The following is an 18097-nucleotide window of genomic DNA, read 5'->3' as shown; positions in this document are numbered from 1 at the left end:
ACACCACACTGGCTATCCAAATGAGAGAGCTGCAAGTTGCCTTCTCTGAAGCTTGAACTCAGGACCTTCAGATTATAGGACTGGCACAGTGTCTGCTATGCTAAGAAGGCTTATGGCTGTGAAAACAGGGTGCTGAACTAGATGGGTCCTTTTGGTCTGATCCAGCAGCTAGGCTCTTCTGGTGTCCTTAGGTGGGTACCACGTGGCATAACGTATGAAGGTGGCTCCAGGCATTGCAGCACCTTCCTCCCTCTCTCCTCCCAAGTAGGTAAACGTTGTGAGTCAGAAGTTCCTGCCTGTGCTTCTTTGCTCTGGCTGCACAAATGCAACATGCAGAAATTGGGAAATTAGTCACTAACTGACAGGAAGGCCAGCACCAGTGACTTACAAGACAAAAAAGCACCAACAGAGGAGTTTCCTTTCTCTGAGAAGCAGAACTACATAATGCAGAAGTGTGACAAGGGGTTTTAAATTTAGTTTCAAGTCTCCCTTTCACAGAAATTCTCTCTTCACATGCCTCCTACTTCTAGCACAGAAGAACAGAACAACAACAGCACTGTCTCAGTTTTCATTAAGGCAGGGAATAAGAGGGAAACCCCCACAGAGCATATGCAGGTGGTGAGAATGGCAGATCCTCCTCCAACCTCAAAAGGCTACAAGGGAGGCAATTCTTGGCTGCCAAGGCCAGTGAGAGGACAAGGAACCCTTAACCACAACCTGCACACACACTTAAACAAAACCCTCACTGCTTCAAAACACATTAGGCCCAAATCCCTGCTGTGGTTTTACTGACAATTGGTATGCCTGCCAGTGGTTTTACTGACAATTGGTATGCCTGCCAGTGTACCAGCAACTACAGGCACGCCCACCAACTCCCTGCCATCCCAGGGGGGGATTTACTTCATTTTTTTAATAGGACCTCAAGATCGAAATGCAAGAGACATACATTTGGAATGAAAAGAATTTTGAACCTAGGGATTTGCTTTGAGAGGCAGAATGGAGCTGCCCCACACATATTCAGTCCTGAGCCAGTAGCCCATCTCTCTAGCATCTTGTTTTCAGAGTGGCCAGCCAGGTGACAGGTTATTTCCCCAGCTTCCTTCATCACAACAATATAATTTTGGAGTTGGAAGTCATTTTGTTGTTGGCATTATTAAATGACTGGAAGTTAGAAAAATCAGAAATCTTGGCCTATCTGCTGCAAATCACCCAGAAATCTTGGCCTATCTGCTGCAAATCAGATCTATCAGTAAATCCTTATTTATCTTAACGTTATCAGCCAAGCCCTGCCCTACACAAACAAAACCATCTCCCTCACGCTCTAGTCTCCAAAATGGGCAGCGCCAACCGCCAGTTGACAGTTTCTGGCATCATGACAACTAGATGGAACTTTCTACTTTGTAGAATGAAGGCACACAAGCACAGCAAGGATGGAGTCACGCTGGCACACGGTTGCAGGATGACCCAAACCAATCAGCAAAGTCCCTTGACTGCAGAGTACATCAATTTAAATCTCACTTTCTCACATATATTTGCACCCAAAGTGGTGTGCATCAAAGTAAACAGTGGCAATCTCATACGTAACTAAAACAAGATAATATTTAAAAAGACATAACAATATTTAAAAAGATATACTGTAACAAGCAATCCTACTACAGTGGTACCTCTGTTTAAGAACAGTCTGGTCTAAGAACAATTTGGTTTACAAACTCCACAAAACTGGAAATAGTGAACTTTACCTCGGTGTAAGAATAGAATCCGAACAGTGGAAGGGCACCGGTGGCAGGAGCCCTCATTAGGGAAAGTGTGCCTCGGTTTAAGAACCGTTTTGATTTAAGAATGGACTTCCAGAACGGATTAAGTTCGCAAAACGAGGTACCCCTGGATTACAAATAGAATACTATTGCAACTAACAACAGAAGGGGAGGCAGGCTTTCAAGTCCATCTAAAATCAGGAAAAGAGGGGGCCCAACTGATCTCTCCTACTAAGTTTTGGGACTGTCACTCATAAAAGGTCCTGCGCCTCATAGCTGGTGCAGGACTCCCAATGCCAATCTCATGGCTTAATCAAAAAACAAAGCAACACGAGACCACAGGCAAATATTTTGTCAAGAAAACTCGTACATAACTTTCATAATGTAATAAATGAATATAAGCGATTTATAAAGTTGAGATAACTCGTACGTAACTGCTATAATATAGTAAATGAATGTAGGCAGTATATAAAATATAAGCTCATGACAATGCGTCTGGAACGTCTCTGCTAAACCATAAAGTATAACATTCCCACGAAGCTGTAGTGGTGAAGAAGCTGTAAAAAGTATGGATTCCAACAAGGCTGAAGTGGACAGGACAGCGTTTCCAGATAAACACCACTGTTTCGATGTAACTTCTTCAGCAATACAATGGATAACATTTTCTAAGACTGCAAAATAATAAATATAACAACGTAATGTATAAACTAAAAAACCTAATGCAAAAAAGGTGTTGCAAAAAAGGTAAGATACAAAAACATACCCCATCTCTTCATAGCAGGCATCACATCTGCGCATGTCCGTGGTGCCGGAAATCGCTTTTGCGCATGCCCAGACACCGAAAATCACGCAATTTTTGGCATCTGGACATGCGCAGATGCGGTTTCTGGTATCTGCGCGTGCGCAGATGCCATTTCCGGCACCACTTGGCGAGTCCCTGCGCCACGCACAGGGGAATTGCCAAGCAGCCGGCTCGTGGGCCGGTAAAACGGTTTTCGTGGGCCGACCTCTGATTAAAACCATCAGCACTTTAAAAGTGAGCCCAGAAGTAATGTAGTTGATAATATAAGATTGGCATTACAGTGGTACCTTGGTTCTTGAATGGATTAGTTGTAGAACAAATCGGCTCCCGAACACTGAAAACCCAGAAGTAAGAGTTCCGGTTTTCGAACATTTTTCAGAAGCCGAACATCTGACATGGTTTCCGCTTGAGTGCAGGAAGCTCCTGCAGCCAATCGGAAGCTGTGCCTTTTGTTTTCAAACGGTTTCTGGAGTCAAACGGACTTCTGGAACAGATTAAGTTTGAGAACCAAGGTACCACTGTATATCCATTTGCTAGGTTCCCAATAGCATTCTGGACCCATATTTTGAGCCAACTGAAGTTTCCAAACAGTCTCTAACAACAGCTCCAAACAGTGCAGCCTCATGCAGACACAACCATCCTTCAACATGCACCATTCTTCTGTGCATGGCAACCACAATACTTTCTTTCTCTCCCTCTCTTAAAAGATCGAAGTTGCCTTTTAGAATATGCAAATGAACAAGTTAAGGTGCTCCATTCATTCTCCCTCTCTCTCCCTCCCTCTCTCTCTCTCTCTTTCTCTCTCTCCACCATGCCTGGTTGGGTCTCAAACACATCTACTCTTGCCTAAAAGAATTGAGGATTCACTTGGCAAGAGGATGGTGGAGGATGGTCCATATTCCAGCACACTTGGAGGCGGCTGAATAATGGGATACATTTCAATCTGACTACAGTGGGACGTAGCTCGTTCTTCTTGCCTTCTCCCCAACTTTTGATACCACTGACCACAGTATACTGGAGCAGCTCAAGGAGAAGGGTGTTGGGGACACTGTACTTTAGAAAATAGTGATGGGGGGCACTGTCCAATGCGATTGATGGGAGTTGTCCTGTGGTGTCCCACAGGGTTCTATCTTGCCTATCATGTTTTTAACATCTATATGAAACCTCTGGGAGCTGTCATCAGGAGATATGGAGTGAGGTATGACAGATAGGCAGATGACACCCAACCCTGTTCCATCTGAATCATGAGAGGTGCCTTAGATGCTAGACAGGTGTTTGGAGGCAATGATGGACTGGATGTGGGCAAAAACTTTGAGGCTGAATCCTGAAGAGACACAGATGTTATGTGTTCCAAGTTCTCAAATCCAGGAGGTGGGAAGATGGCCTGTTCTGGATGGGGTTGCACTCCCCCAGAAGGAACAGGTTCATACCTTGGGGGTACTCCTGTTCCAACATTGTCACTGGAGCCTACAAATGTGTATTTGCAGCGGGAGCTGTTTCGTCAGCTACTGCCCCTTTTGGACTTAGATGCCTTGACCATAGTACTCCATGCTTTGGCAACTTCCAGATTAGATTATTGCAATGTGGTTTATGTGAAGGTGGCTAGGAAACTTCAACTGGTTCAAAGCGCAGTGGTCAGTTAACTGGCTGGGGTTGCTACATATGGCCTCATTCTAAAGCAGCTGCAATGGCTGCCAGTTCATTTCAGGGCCCAATTCAAAGTGCTCATGCTCAAGTGTAAAGCCCAAAGTGACTTTGCCTCTAAACAGCTGGAAAACTGCCTCCTTCCCTACAGATTCTCTAGGGTGTTAAGCACAGCAGAGGAGGCCCACATAGCAGTTCTACCTCCCTCAAAGTTTGGGGATAGTATTCTCTGTGGCAGCCCCTGCTGTGGAATTCACTCTGCACAGAGATGCCTCTGGTACCTTCATTATATGACTTTTGGTGAATACTGAAGACACATCTCTTTACCGTGACACCTGAGGTAACAAATTAACAAATGTAATAATAATAATAATAATAATAATAATAATAGTTGCAAGAAGAGCCAGGTGCTGAAGGTGGACAGGGTGTTACTTCTTAACCTTCCATGAAGAGAAACTAACAGTCACTAACAACCTGCTCTGTTGGGTAAGGAGCAGTGTTAGAAACTCAGAAGTGTAAGCTTAATCACCAAATGACACCTTAAACCTAGGTTATGGTCGCCGCAACAGAATGTCTAGGTGCCATTTTTTCACCAATGAAGTTTCTTCTTCTTCTTCATTTCATTTATATCCTGCTTTATATTTTAAAGGGAAAAAAATCTCAAAGCCGTTTACAACACGTTGAAATATAAAATAAAATAATCCAGAATAAAACAAATTCAAGCTTCAAGGAAAATATTTCAGAAAATATTTCTGAGTGACATTTTGCTTTCCCCATATTTATTTATTTACTTAATTCATAGCAGAGGTACTCCAGGAAGCCAGTGTATAGTAGTGGTGGTTAGAGTGTCGCACTACTCAGTCATGAAACTCACTGGGTGACCTTGGGCCAATCACAGCCTCTTAACCTACCTCACTGGGTTGTTGTAGGGATTAACTGAGGAGGGGAGTAAACTACGTACTCCTTGGATAAAAAGGTGGGGTATAAATGTAATAAATAAGTTATTCTGCTTACTTGCTTAAGGAAGCTGGAAGGGACTGCCAGATGGAGATGTCAGTCGGCAACCTGGCATCCAGAAATCTCCATGTGGTCACAAAATGCACCTGACTAATTTCTAACACTGGCATGGAGGGCTCCATCACATGGAAAAAAGTGAACAGAAAAGAGTCTTGTGCAAATTACAACTTCCCATGACCGCATCTCAACACTGAATCACATGCAAAGCAGTCACAGAGCAATGAACTCTAGCAAGTGCTACCATGCTATCCAGTAAAATCAACTTTGAAAGTGCATTGCCTTCATCTCGAAGTGGCGTTTAGCAGCAGCGTAGTTTGGTTTTGTTGCTTCCACAGTTTCCCATACTTTGATAAGAGGAAGCAGCTTAAAGTCTTCCACCCACATGAGTTGCTATTATGTCATGGTACAGTACTAGCAAGCATATTCATGACACACCTCCCATCTGGCTGAACATCATGTGTCTAATTGCTAACCATGATGTAACAACAATCTTTATACGGACAGAATCCCTTATTAAACATTCGCTTGCAGGAAGCGCAGCAGACTCTTTCAAGGTTCCCAGCTATGAGCTACAGTATCCAGACTGAAGTGCAGGCAGCAGCTGCTCTCTAGAACAGACGTCTCCAAACTATACGGCCCGCGGGACTCAATTATCTGGCCTGCAGTGCCCCCCACCGCCTGCTGCCACCGCCCGCTCTTACCGGCGCGGCTTCCCACTTCCAGGGCAGCGGAGCACCAGAAATAGGTTGCGCACATGCGCAAGCATCATTTCCGGTGCACATCCAGGTCCGAGGAGGCCCGTGTGCATGCGCACAAGCTATTTCTGGTGCTCCGCCGACCCGGTAGTGCACCGGAAATAGCGTGTGCGCACGCATATGGGCACGCGCTCCCCTGCCCTCCAGCCCGCCGTGCTATCGGCGCTGGAGGAACTGGCCCAAGGCCCAGTAAGTTTGCCAACCCCTGCTCTAGAAGCTCCCACCACTCACTTTGGCAGTAAGAAAGCAAGCATAGCTCCATTGGTAGAGCATGAGACTCTTAAGCTCAGTGTCGTGAGTTCAAGTCCCACATTAGGCAAAAGACTCCTGCACTGCAGGGGGCTAGACTATATGACCCTTGTGGCCTCTTCCAACTCTACCATTCTATCATTCTAAGACTTAAGAGATTTTCCCAAGAGGGTTTTGGCCCAACAATACATGCAACCATTTCAAGACACATGTTTTTAGGGAGACTGACAAGGCAGAACACAATCAGAGGAGTGCACCCCATGATGACCCCTCAAAATGGCACACAGCTGTGGCTCTTCCAACTATGTTCTATAGTCAACCACACTTCTAGTTTGCTCACCCTTTTGCAGACCAGCACCACATAGCAGTTAGGTGGGGAAGGTGTTCAACAAGTGCCTTGGTCCAAATGCATGCCACTAAGGAATCAAATTCTGGTCCATTCAGTTTTGTTCATCTCCCTTCCATTCTTCGAACACAGTCACTTGCAGAAGAGGACAGAGGCCACTTCTTTTTAAACATTAAAAGTTTACACTGAAAAGTGGGCGTGTCTCTCAGGTTACTCCTAAGAAACCTCTTGCTCATCAGCCACTGCCCTACACTATTCCTCACTGTAGTTTCACAGAGCATCTGAAAGTATGCAAGGAACCCACAGGTGGTCCCAGATCCACACTTCTGCCAGTGCCACAGTGGGAGCTGAGCCACACCTCACAGATCATGTGCAACTGGGCACGATCCAAGAGTGCACATCCTCTTCAATATTGCAAAGGGTCACTCCCAGACTGAGCAGTGCCACAGCAGCCTGGCAACAGAAGGAATCCCTTCAGTAGACGCTGCCAGGTTTAAACAAGCATGTAAGAAAACATCTAAGAAGAGGGACACTTACCTCTCTCATGCACCCCAATTTCTTTTTCTTCAGAGCTTCACATTTCCTCATCTTGCAGACCTGGTGGCTGGTTCTCCGATTCACGCAATGGGTGCAAGCCCCACAATTTTCCTTCCTTAAGCAAGGTGTGCAGACCCCACAGCGCTTTCGTTTCTTCCGGGATTGGGAGGCAGAGTCCACACCAATGCAACCTTCATCCTGCACTGTTGTTGGGAAACCACCGCTGGCTGTGCTCAGCATCTCACTGTAGTCAGGGTGGTGACAGGCCCCCTCCAGAGTGCTGCTAAGTGGCGGCGCTAAATGGATCTTTTTCATGGCTCTGCAGTGGCAGCGAACGGCAATGGAGCCAGCTTTGGGGGATGCCCTGTCATGAAGCTGTGCAAGACTTCGTACCTCTTCAGAACAAAGATCTTAAAAACACCTTGGTGAATAATTTGGGTTACCTAAGGAGTCCAACTCGCTCCAAGTCAACAACAACAAAAGAGATATACTATTCTCGTTGCTGTACTTCATCTACATTTCTTTCCCGATATTCTCTCTCTTCTCAGGGTGCTACACCCCCAAATGGTGCGATCCTTAGGACAACAGAGGTCAGAGGTGCTCTGAAGGTGGACCGTCATGGAGAGAAAAGAACTTTGCACAGGGTGAGCATCAAGAAAGAGTTCAGTTTGAGCCTCCACACCTGGTGGTCCAATGTCACCCTTCCTCAGCGAATTATTCTAAAGAGGAATGTGGCCGGGGTGGGGGTCATTACTCACAGCACACCCCCTCCATATGCATATCTAGGTTGGATACACGTCAGCCCAAGCTCATTCCACATCAAACTGGTGGCAACACAGCACTCTTGGGTTTCCAAGACAGCAAAAAAATTAAAATGTGTCGGTTTTTATTTGTTTTGAGAAGAAGGAAGCTCTTCCCTGGGATGGGAACGCCCTTCAAAAACTTTAGAAACGCGACCCTACCCCACCCAGGCGCGAGATCCCAGCGGGAATCCACTCCCTGATGGACGTTTTTCGTCAAAGAAGGATCTTCCTCCTGAAGCCTCGCAGGCAAAGCTTGAGAGAACTTTTCTCCTTCCTCCTTTTGCTTTCTAAAAGACTCTCATTCCGCAAGAGAGAAGAGGGGGTTGTGTTTGGGGCAAACTAGTCTCTCGGCAGGTCAAGCCCCTCGAAGGAGCTTCCAAACGCCGCCCCCGCCCAAGACACAAAGGAGCCCTTTATTACCACCAGCACGAGTCTCTGCCGCCGCCGCCTCCTGGGAAGGGGAACCGCTAGGATCGGGCCCGTTGGGGGGGGGAGGAGGCAGGGAGCCCCCGCCTGCAGCTTGCTCGGCGGGGCCGACGGAGGGAAGAAGCAGCAGCAGGGTCTTGAAGGCGGCGGAGCAGGAGGAAGCGCACGTTGCTGCTGCTTCTTTGTTCTGGAGGTGCCTCTCTCCCCCCCCCGCCGGTTGCTGGGCGGGGGCTGGGCCGGGCCGGGGGGAGCAGCGAGCGGCCTGCTGCCGGCGCGGGGCTGACTCAGCGCCGCCCGCGCAATGCCAGCCGGAGGGACGCGCGGCACTGGCGGCGGGGCGAGCGCTGCTCCGGACTAGACGCTCCGCCGCCGCCGCCAACGCCGCGCCTCGGGCTCGCCAAGTTGCAGCTTCTCCGGCCGCGCTCCGTGACCCGCTCCTGCCCACGGGGGGTCCCCGCGGCGCCTCAGCGCGGAAGAAGAGACCGAAGAGTGCTTCTGGGAAGGACCTCCTCGCAAGCCAGCGGGAGGGCCAGGGTCCCCTGGGTGCAGCCGCGTGGCCACAGCCCGGCTACCGCCGTCGGCGCGCGCCCCTCCCCGGCCCCGCGGCGCCTTCACACGAGACGCCTCAGCTGCGCTTTTCAGCCTCTCTCGCGGGGTGAGGGAAGGGCTGGAGAGGAGCCGGAAAGGAAGTCGGAGGACCGTCGACGGGCATTTTAAAAACTTGTTTGGGCCACACTCGCGCTCCGGAAAGCGGCAGCGTTCTAGAAATGCCTCAGCTTCTTGGAAGAACCGAACCACATGAGCCATTCACACGTGCACCCACCAGGGCCCTTATCTGGCACGAGGGCGAAGGGATTCCGTTCCTGCCCAACCAAACCCACCTTGGAAATGGGCAAAGGGGCCGCAGCTTTCAGGGGCTTTTTAAAGGGGCGGGGGTGAAAGTGTGGCCGTGCTGGGCTACTCCCGCCGTCGAGTATGGGCTCAAGTGATAAACTTCATGGACGACAGAATAGTAGTATCATATGGGGGGGGGGAGAGATGTAACCTAGCCACTATAATATTAGTTTGTTGTGTCTGAAATTTTTGAGGGTTGGAAGAGCATCCATTAAGTTACAGGTGCCCCCCAAAACCTGCAGTCTGCAGATTAAAGTGGTACTGTCCATGACCATCTCAGTGTCGAGTGGACTGAATGGGCTTTTGCGCTGATCCAGCAGACTCTTCTTGGGTTTTTATGCTAGGTTAGGGCAGTGTTTCTAACCAGGCGTATGCGCCCCTCCCCAGTAAAGTGTATGAAGGTGGGGGTGAGGAGCATGGCTGTTTCCAATAATATATACAATGTAAGTGAAAAATCAACAAAAATAAAATTGAAAAGTTATGCCCAGAAGAGATTGTGTGTTACATGATCTGCACATCACCATGGATGTAGCCAGGATTTACCCCCTGCTGCACCCACACACAGCGTCACAGGTCCACCTTAATTCAGTATCATCACACAAAATATACAATATAAACAGTACAGCAGTTCATCACACACACTGCAGTTAAATCAGTTGCATCTTGATTTGTGCTGCTCTGTGGGGCTTACCCGTGAGTAGGAGGGTGAGGATCATAGCAATACTTTCTAGTAGCACCTTAGAGACCAACTGAGTTTGTTCCTGGTATGAGCTTTCGTATGCATGCACACGAAAGCTCATACCAGGAACAAACTCAGTTGGTCTCTAAGGTGCTACTAGAAAGAATTTTCGATTTTGTTTTGACTATGGCAGACCAACACGGCTACCCACCTGTAACTGGATCATAGCAATGTTCTTTTCATCTGGCAACACTGCAAAGAATATGACCTGGCCCCTCAGATCTATGAAGTGCACACTCAACACACTCAATTTTAACAAGGAAAATGATTTTTATTTTTGTTTTCTTGGAGAAGTGCTACACTCACCAGTCCCCCCCCCCCCCCGCACCAAGCACATATAGAAGAGATGGGGAAAGCAGCAGAGGGAAATTAGGAGAGGCAGAACTTCTACTAATTCCTTACTCCCTTTTGGCTTTGCTCACTAAACTCCCCTTATGGGACAGCTGCATATTCCTGCATCGCAGAGGGTTGGACCAGATGGTCTTCATGGTCCCTTCCAACTATGATTCTATGAACCCTGGCATTTTATTGTTTCCTCTTAAAGCATTTTTATACCCATGTCCCCCATACCCATATCAGAATGGTTGTCTCCATCTTTGCCCACATCCTGAGAGCTACTAGTTGACCACCTTGTTCTCCTTACAAAGCTGCAATTCCCAGAGTTCCCTCGGGGCAGTTAAAACACTTTGGGAACTGTAGCTCTGCGAGGGAAACGGGTGTGTGTGTCTTAACAACTCTCAGCACCCTTAACTACAACTCCCAGAGAAATCGAGCCTCATGAGGAATGGTTGAGGGAGTTGGGAATAAAAAAGGGGAGACCGCAGTCTCACAGAAGATGGAGTAAGCATGCTTTTGCCTGCTCCAGAGGGAGGAGGACCCAAACCAATGGATTTAAATCATAGGAAAGTAGATTCTGACCCAATACTGGGATGTGGTGGACTCCCTACTGGAGGTTTTTAAGCAGAGCTTAGATGGCCATATGTCAGGGATGCTTTAGCTAGGATTCTTGCATTGCAGGGGGTTGGACCCTCAGAGTCCCTTCCAACTAGTGGCACAGTGTGTGTGGTGGTGGTGCCTGGGGGAGGAGGGCAGCTGCGTACCCAAGGGGCAGGGTGCAGAGCATGAAGGGTGAATGAAGCCCATGCCCAGCCCACACCGCCACCAACCCCCTGCCAAGCGAGGCTGTCCTGCACCCCTGCCCGCCCGCAGCCCTTGGAGGACACAACAGGCATGCGCCCAAAGGGTGCATCCATGCTGCCCCGAGATGCTGCAAAGCTGCATGAGGAGGACACAACAGGCACGTGCCCTGAACAGGAAGGGAGCATGTCTGTTGCATCCTCCTCAGGCAGCCCTCCAGCATTGCAAAGAAGGGCACAGCTGGCAAAGCAGCATGAGTGTGCTACTTGGGAGTGCCAAGGGCTGCGGGTGGACAGTGAAACAGCAGCATGTGGCTGGCAGGGCGGCAAGGAATAAAATGTGCCCACCCCACCCCCCCAAAAAAATGTGCCTGGGGCAACCACCCCTCTGGCCTCCCCACATGACGCAAATGGATCCAACTCTGCAATTCTATTATTCTTGGGGGAAGCCATGTCTGTTAAGTGTTTTGATAGTGCTTTAAATGTCTGGTGTGGAGGTAGTCCTAGTCTTACCCAAACTGGTCCCTCCAGAGCTGTCCATAAGTCATCTGGGGACTCGGGGTCTGTTCCTTCCTTTTCAACATACTGTATAAAGCATGTATAAAGGGACGCGGGTGGCGCTGTGGTCTAAACCACAGAGCCTAGGGCTTGCCAATCAGAAGGTCGGCGCTTCGAATTTCCGCCACGGGGTGAGCTCCCGTTGCTCGGCCCCTGCTCCAGCCAACCTAGCAGTTCGAAAGCATGTCAAAGTGCAAGATAAACGTTGGCTCCCTTGGCCAGTAAAGCGAGATGAGTACCACAACCCCAGAGTTGTTTGTGACTGATCTTAACTGTCAGGGGTCCTTTACCTTTACCTTTATAAAGCAAAAACAACGCCACCTGGATGCCCTTTCATTGCTTTCAGCTCTTTAGTCAGCTTTCCCATCAAGGCATTAGGTCAGACACACCTTTGGAACTTGACAGGCTGCCAGCAATAAAACACTTCAGTTCTTTATCATCATCATCATCATCAACCTTTTATTGGCATCAAACAAACAAACAAACAAACATACAGTTACACATTTTCTTTAGTGTTGATGCTTTTATTGGCATTTTTATTATTTTTTGTTGTTATTCACTTTGGGATGTTTTGTGGGAAGTGATTCTTAATTCATTAAACAAATAGTATGCATAGCAGCCTCCGGACTGTAAAAATAATGTTTTTAAAGCCCTCAGTGTTAAAAGCAGCAGCCAGCTTCTCCTGGCCTGAACACCAGCTCCACTCAGCATGAGCCTCCTTACTTTCAGATTAACCATGTGGACAGCAGTCAACCAAAAAATATTTAACTTATCACACCTATCTGGGTAGGAAAAAACATTTGACTCCAAGACATCTCCGATCCTAGCAGCGCTTCATTCCCATGCTGGGACAGAGCTGCTTTCTTCCAGAGTCTGTCTGGCTCTTGAGCTGAAGCACTTAATTAAACTCTAGTGTCAGGAAAGTGAGTTTGAAATAAAGCACCACCTAGTGTGCAGCCATGGCTTTGAACTTTTAAAATGCATTTACCAGACCAGTGAAACACCACTGAATTCAAATAGTTATTTCCCCAGCAAAGCGATTTTAGAGTCAGTCTATGTACATACTGCATTGCCAAAATCAAGAGGCAGATTTTTAAAAGGCATTTTCCCTTCACTGGCATCTTATTCCAGAGTGTTGTGAACTTGTCGTGTTCTGCAGGGCTCTGTGCTATCTTTTTAACTAAATTAGGAAGGTACTAACAGGGACAAGGGTGGTGCTGTGGTCTAAACCACTGAGCCTTGGGCTTGCTGATCAGAAGGTCGGCGGTTCGAATCCCCGCAATGGGGTGAGCTCCCGTTGCTCGGTCCCAGCTGCTGCCAACCTAGCAGTTTGAAAGCATGTCCAAAAGTGCAAGTAGATAAATAGGTACCACTCCAGCGGGAAGGTAAACGGCGTTTCTGTGCACTGCTCTGGTGTCGGTGTACCGTTGTGCCAGAGCAACTTATGTCATGCTAGCCACAGGACCCGGAAAAAGTGTCTGCGGAGCGGACAAACGCCGGATCCCTCGGCCTGTAAATCGAGATGAGCACCGCAACCCCAGTTGTTCATGACTGGACTTAAATGTCAGGGGTCCCTTTACCTTTACCTAGGAAGGTACTCCATTGTCTCCCAAGGCAGGTAAGTGCCAACAACAACAGTAAATACTTTAGACTCAGCTGACCATCAACACTTACTTGCTGTTTATTTGTTACATTTCTATCCCACCTTTCCCCCAAAGAGCTCAAGATGGCAAACATAGCTCTCCTCCTCCCCATTTCATCCCAACAACCCTGTGAGGTAGGCTAGGCTGAGAGCGTGTGAGTAGCCCAAGGTCACCCAGTGAGCTTCATGATTGAGTGGGGATTTGAACCCTGGTCCCCCCGGTCCTAGTCCAACACTCTAAGCACTGCACCACACTCACACATGCCTGCACCATTTGCTTTCCAACTGTGTGGACAAAAAGTGGCCAGCAGCCATCGCTGTGACATCAGGTGATCGGCATGTGGGGAGTCCCACATGCATTTGTTTGTGTGTGAGAGAGGGGGGCTGGGAGAAAGAGGAACAGAGGGGGAGAACAAGAGCAAGAAGGTTCTGCTCCTGCTGGCAGGATCCAGATTATCACCCCTGCTTTAAAGAACTGGCTGCACAATCAAAAGCCATTGGGCCAGAGAGCAGGGAACTGTTTCAGCGTCAGTCAAAAGTGTTATTTGTAAGTCAGAACTGCTGGATGCACGTGACACGAGGGGCTAGAGGAGAAACAAAAGGAAATACCTGGCTGGTTAGCAGCCCTTCGGAGACAGCAGCGGGGAAATGGCAGAGGAGGACTGCTTTGGGATCAGGCCAAACGCCCATCAAGCCCAGAGTTTTGTTTCCACAGCCACCAACCTTTAGGTGCCTTTGGTAAGTGCATGAACAAGGTCACCCTCCCTGCACATGGTCCTCAGGAACAGGTATTCAGAGGCATCCAACTCTGAAGTTGGAGGGAGCATATTGTTGCATGTACCCCAATCTCAAAGTGGCAAGAGATTTCAGGATCAATTCTCTCAGATCTTGCAAGCCCACGCTCGGTTTAACATTAGAGTAAGATCAGGGACTGACAAGGAAATCATGGTGGAGGGCTCCCCAAGGCTTTTGCAAGCCGCATTCCTCTCCTCTTTTAAGTTCCCAATCACTGCTATAAACTGCAGCTGAGAGAGAGAGAGAGAGACTCCCTGTCTGAAACCCCAAGAGCTGCTGCCAGTCAGGGTAGACAATAATGAGCTAGACAGGCCAGTGGTCTGATTCAGTGTAAGGCAGCTTTCTATGTTGCTGTCCAAACCTAGATTTTGCAAGCCCACATCCAGGAGTGCGCAGAGGGCGGGAGCTGTGAGCAAAGTCCACTCTTACATCTACTCAAGACAGAAACCACTGCCTTTTTTCAATTTGAAGAGCGTTTGCTGCTATCACTTTCCTATCCCTCATACTAACTACAGAAACACCACTGCAACTAGAGAGGGCCTTAGTTCAGTGGTACTTGCTCTGCATGCAGAAGGTCCCTGGGTTCAAACCTGAGCATCCACAGGCAGGACTAGGAAAGACACCTTGTCTGAAACTCTGGAGGGTCACTGCCAGTCCGTGTGGACAACACTGAGCCGGCTGGACCAAGGATCTGACTCATGGGACTGCACCCAACGTACTTGTTCCATTAGCACAAAGATTTGTGCTTGTGCAGCAAAGGTTCCCCTCTCTCCTGCCCCTGTGTGTGCCCCAAACTCTCCCTAAATCTGCTCCAGAAGGATTGGAGTGAACCCTGGAACAAATCAGGGGTGTGTGTGCAAAGGGTGGAGGAGTTCCATCACACGAGTGCTAATAGAACAAGTTACTTAACACCACTCTGGATGCGACCCAGGAAAACATACCTGTCTGTGTATACTGTATATAATTAACCTCAGAGGTCTGAAGGAGAAATGCAGTCGGGGGTGTGGGGAATTTGTCAGCACATTCCTATCAGCTGTGGGGTGGGGGGTATGCCTTCAAGTGCCCCTCTGTACACAAACCCCAGAAGTTTGAAGGAAAAGAAGGCTTTTCTCTCCCCTTCCCTTCAGAGAGCAGTGTCTTGGGAGGTCTCCTGCCCATCCCCACTCTCCCCCCCCCCCAGCCTCTGCTGCCCCAACCCCCCACTGCTCTTTCACTCTCTGCCCAGCCAGCCTAAGTCTGTCCTCACACTGTATTTTGCAGCAGCAAGAAACTGGTGGCCACGTGAACTGCAGCATGACAACTTTTCCCTTACAAAAGTATTATATACCATATGATACAATATGAAATGAAACGGTGCTTTTCAAGTCCTGCCCTCCACCACCACCGTCACCAGCGTAACAAGAACTAAGAACATCAGAAGAGCTTGCTGGATCATCTAGCATCCTGTTCTCAGAGGGGCCAACCAGATGCCTGTGGGGAACCCACAAGGAGCACATGAGTGCATAACAGCCCTCTCCCCTTCTGTGGCTTAGACTGAGCAACTGGTATTGAGAAGCATTGCTGACTCCAACAATGGAGGCAGAGCAGAGCCTGGATGTGTGTGAAGGATGACTTTTAAAAATCTGTCCTGAATCTTCCAGCTTCACTGGATGTCTACAAGTTCTAGTGTTACGAGAGGAAGGCAAACTTTTATTTACTCCAGTTACAGGTGGGTATCCGTGTTGGTCTGCCATAGTCAAAACAAAATCGAAAATTCTTTCTAGTAGCACCTTAGAGACCAACTGAGTTTGTTCTTGGTATGAGCTTTCGTGTGCATGCACACTTCTTCAGATACACTGAAACAGAAGTCACCAGATCCTTAAATATAGTGGGGGAGTGGGGAGGGGTATTACTCAGAAGGGTGGTGGGAATGGGTGATAGGCTGATAAGAGAGCTGAAGGGCACTGTTGGCATTTGATTGCATACACAATATATTGGACAAACAGGCCAAACCCTACACCAAAGGATAAATGGACATAAATCTGATATCAGGAATCACAAGACAGAGAAACCAGTAGGAGAACACTTCAATCTCCCAGGACATTCTATAAAAGATCTCAAAGTAGCTGTCTTAATACAAAGAAATTTCAGAAATAGACTGGAAAGAGAAGTGGCTGAATTGCAACTAATCACCAAACTTAAAACCATGGAGAAACCTGGTTTGAACAAAGACATTGGATTCTTATCTCATTATACATAACAAAGCCATCTTTAGCCATCTCACCCCTTGCATTTCCCTGCAAGACTAACTGCAGCCGTTTAGAGTCGTCAACAGGTTTTCCACACTTATCAGCCTATCACCCATTCCCACCACCCTTCTGAGTAATACCCCTCCCCACTCCCCCACTATATTTAAGGATCTGGTGACTTCTGTTTCAGTGTATCTGAAGAAGTGTGCATGCACACGAAAGCTCATACCAGGAACAAACTCAGTTGGTCTCTAAGGTGCTACTAGAAAGAATTTTCGATTTTATTTACTCCCTTTCTCTGTGTTTTAAAGTTACTCGTTTTACTGATTTAACTGTTGTTGTTGTTGTTTAGTGTCCGACTCTTCGTGACCCCATGGACCAGAGCACGCCAGGCACTCCTGTCTTCCACTGCCTCCCGCGGTTTGGTCAGACTCATGTTGGTAGCTTCGAGAACACTGTCCAGCCATCTCGTCCTCTGTTGTCCCCTTCTCCTTGTGCCCTGCATCTTTCCCAACACCAGGGTCTTTTCCAGGGGGTCTTCTCTTCTCATGAGGTGGCCAAAGTATTGGAGCCTCAGCTTCAGGATCTGTCCTTCCAGCGAGCAGTCAGGGCTGATTTCCTTCAGAATGGATAGGTTTGATCTTCTTGCAGTCCATGGGTCTCTCAAGAGTCTCCTCCAGCACCATAATTCAAAAGCATCAATTCTTCGGCAACCAGCCTTCTTTATGGTCCAGCTCTCACTTCCATACATCACTACTGGGAAAACCACAGCTTTAACTATACGGACCTTGATTTAACTGTAGCATTTTACAAATTCTAGAAGAATGCAGTTATCTACAAACAAAAGGTTTACCAGCGTACTCAATCTTTTAAAAAGCACATTATAGTGGTACAGAAGCAGCCTTCCTCTTAATGAGGGAGGCTGAGATGAGTAGAAGACTGGAACACAGAAGTTCTTTTTAGAATTGGCTTAAGATGAGCTTGAGTCTACATGGCTGACACCACTTCTGTGGTTGCTCCCATTCAACTCCAAGAAGCACGTACATCTTTTGCCCATGTCCTTCAAGGTCAACTGCATGTTTACGCAGAAGCAACACAAAGAGGGCTGCAACCAGAGGATTTTGTAACATGCTAATGATATCCTTGTGCAGAGACAGAAACTATCAACTGGATGTAGTAAAAAACACAAAGGAGAAAAGTGTTCCGGACTACTACTCCCTGACCACTGGGCTAAGCTGTCTGGGGAAGATGGGAATTGAGAATCCAACCACACCAAGGGGGGACCCAACATTCAAGAACACTGTCAGGAGGGGATCTTCAGCAGCTCCCCCCCCCCAATACACATTTCTTGAGCTCCAGTAAATGTTGATGCCACCAGTGCAATTGAGTATATAAGGACAATAGCCCAGTGGCAGAAATGGTTTCTCCAAAACTTTCTAAGGATACTGCAAGCAGCTTTGGAAACAGAATGTCTGAACTTCAACAGACCATTGGACACAGGCCATAATCACACACAGCAGCCTTAAAAAATACAACAATTTTATACATTAGAAGGGAGATAAATTAAATGTTGACAATGCCCATCATTAAAAGCTAATGAATGGTTGGCTGTAAAAAGCACTGCATTAAAAAGGGAGTGTTTTGTACTGCAGCTTATTTATAATTGGTACATGAATTTTAATGCTATGTACAAAAAGTAACGGGGGTGACACGTCATTCCATCTACTGCTGATGAACTTGCATATATAGATTTACTGAGGCTTGAAAAGGCA

The 18097-nt window shown here is 47.8% G+C and overlaps 1 protein-coding gene across 2 annotated transcripts in view; it reads right to left on the bottom strand.

Annotated features, from left to right (window-relative positions):
- Window positions 1–7434, bottom strand: part of TET3 (tet methylcytosine dioxygenase 3) — a 93078-nt gene extending 85644 nt beyond the window's left edge. For both annotated transcript variants that reach the window (XM_033159092.1, XM_033159093.1), the window contains exon 1: window positions 7105–7434. In XM_033159092.1, the coding sequence (XP_033014983.1) occupies window positions 7105–7419 (315 nt within the window). In that variant the 5' untranslated portion in view covers window positions 7420–7434. The remainder of the gene's footprint in view (window positions 1–7104) is intronic.
- Between the last annotated feature and the right edge of the window lie 10663 nt (window positions 7435–18097).

Source organism: Lacerta agilis, chromosome 8, assembly GCF_009819535.1.
Source record: "Lacerta agilis isolate rLacAgi1 chromosome 8, rLacAgi1.pri, whole genome shotgun sequence".
NCBI lineage: Eukaryota > Metazoa > Chordata > Lepidosauria > Squamata > Lacertidae > Lacerta > Lacerta agilis.
Note: the sequence above shows the minus strand (reverse complement) of the source record. Positions and strands in the feature narration are given on the sequence as shown.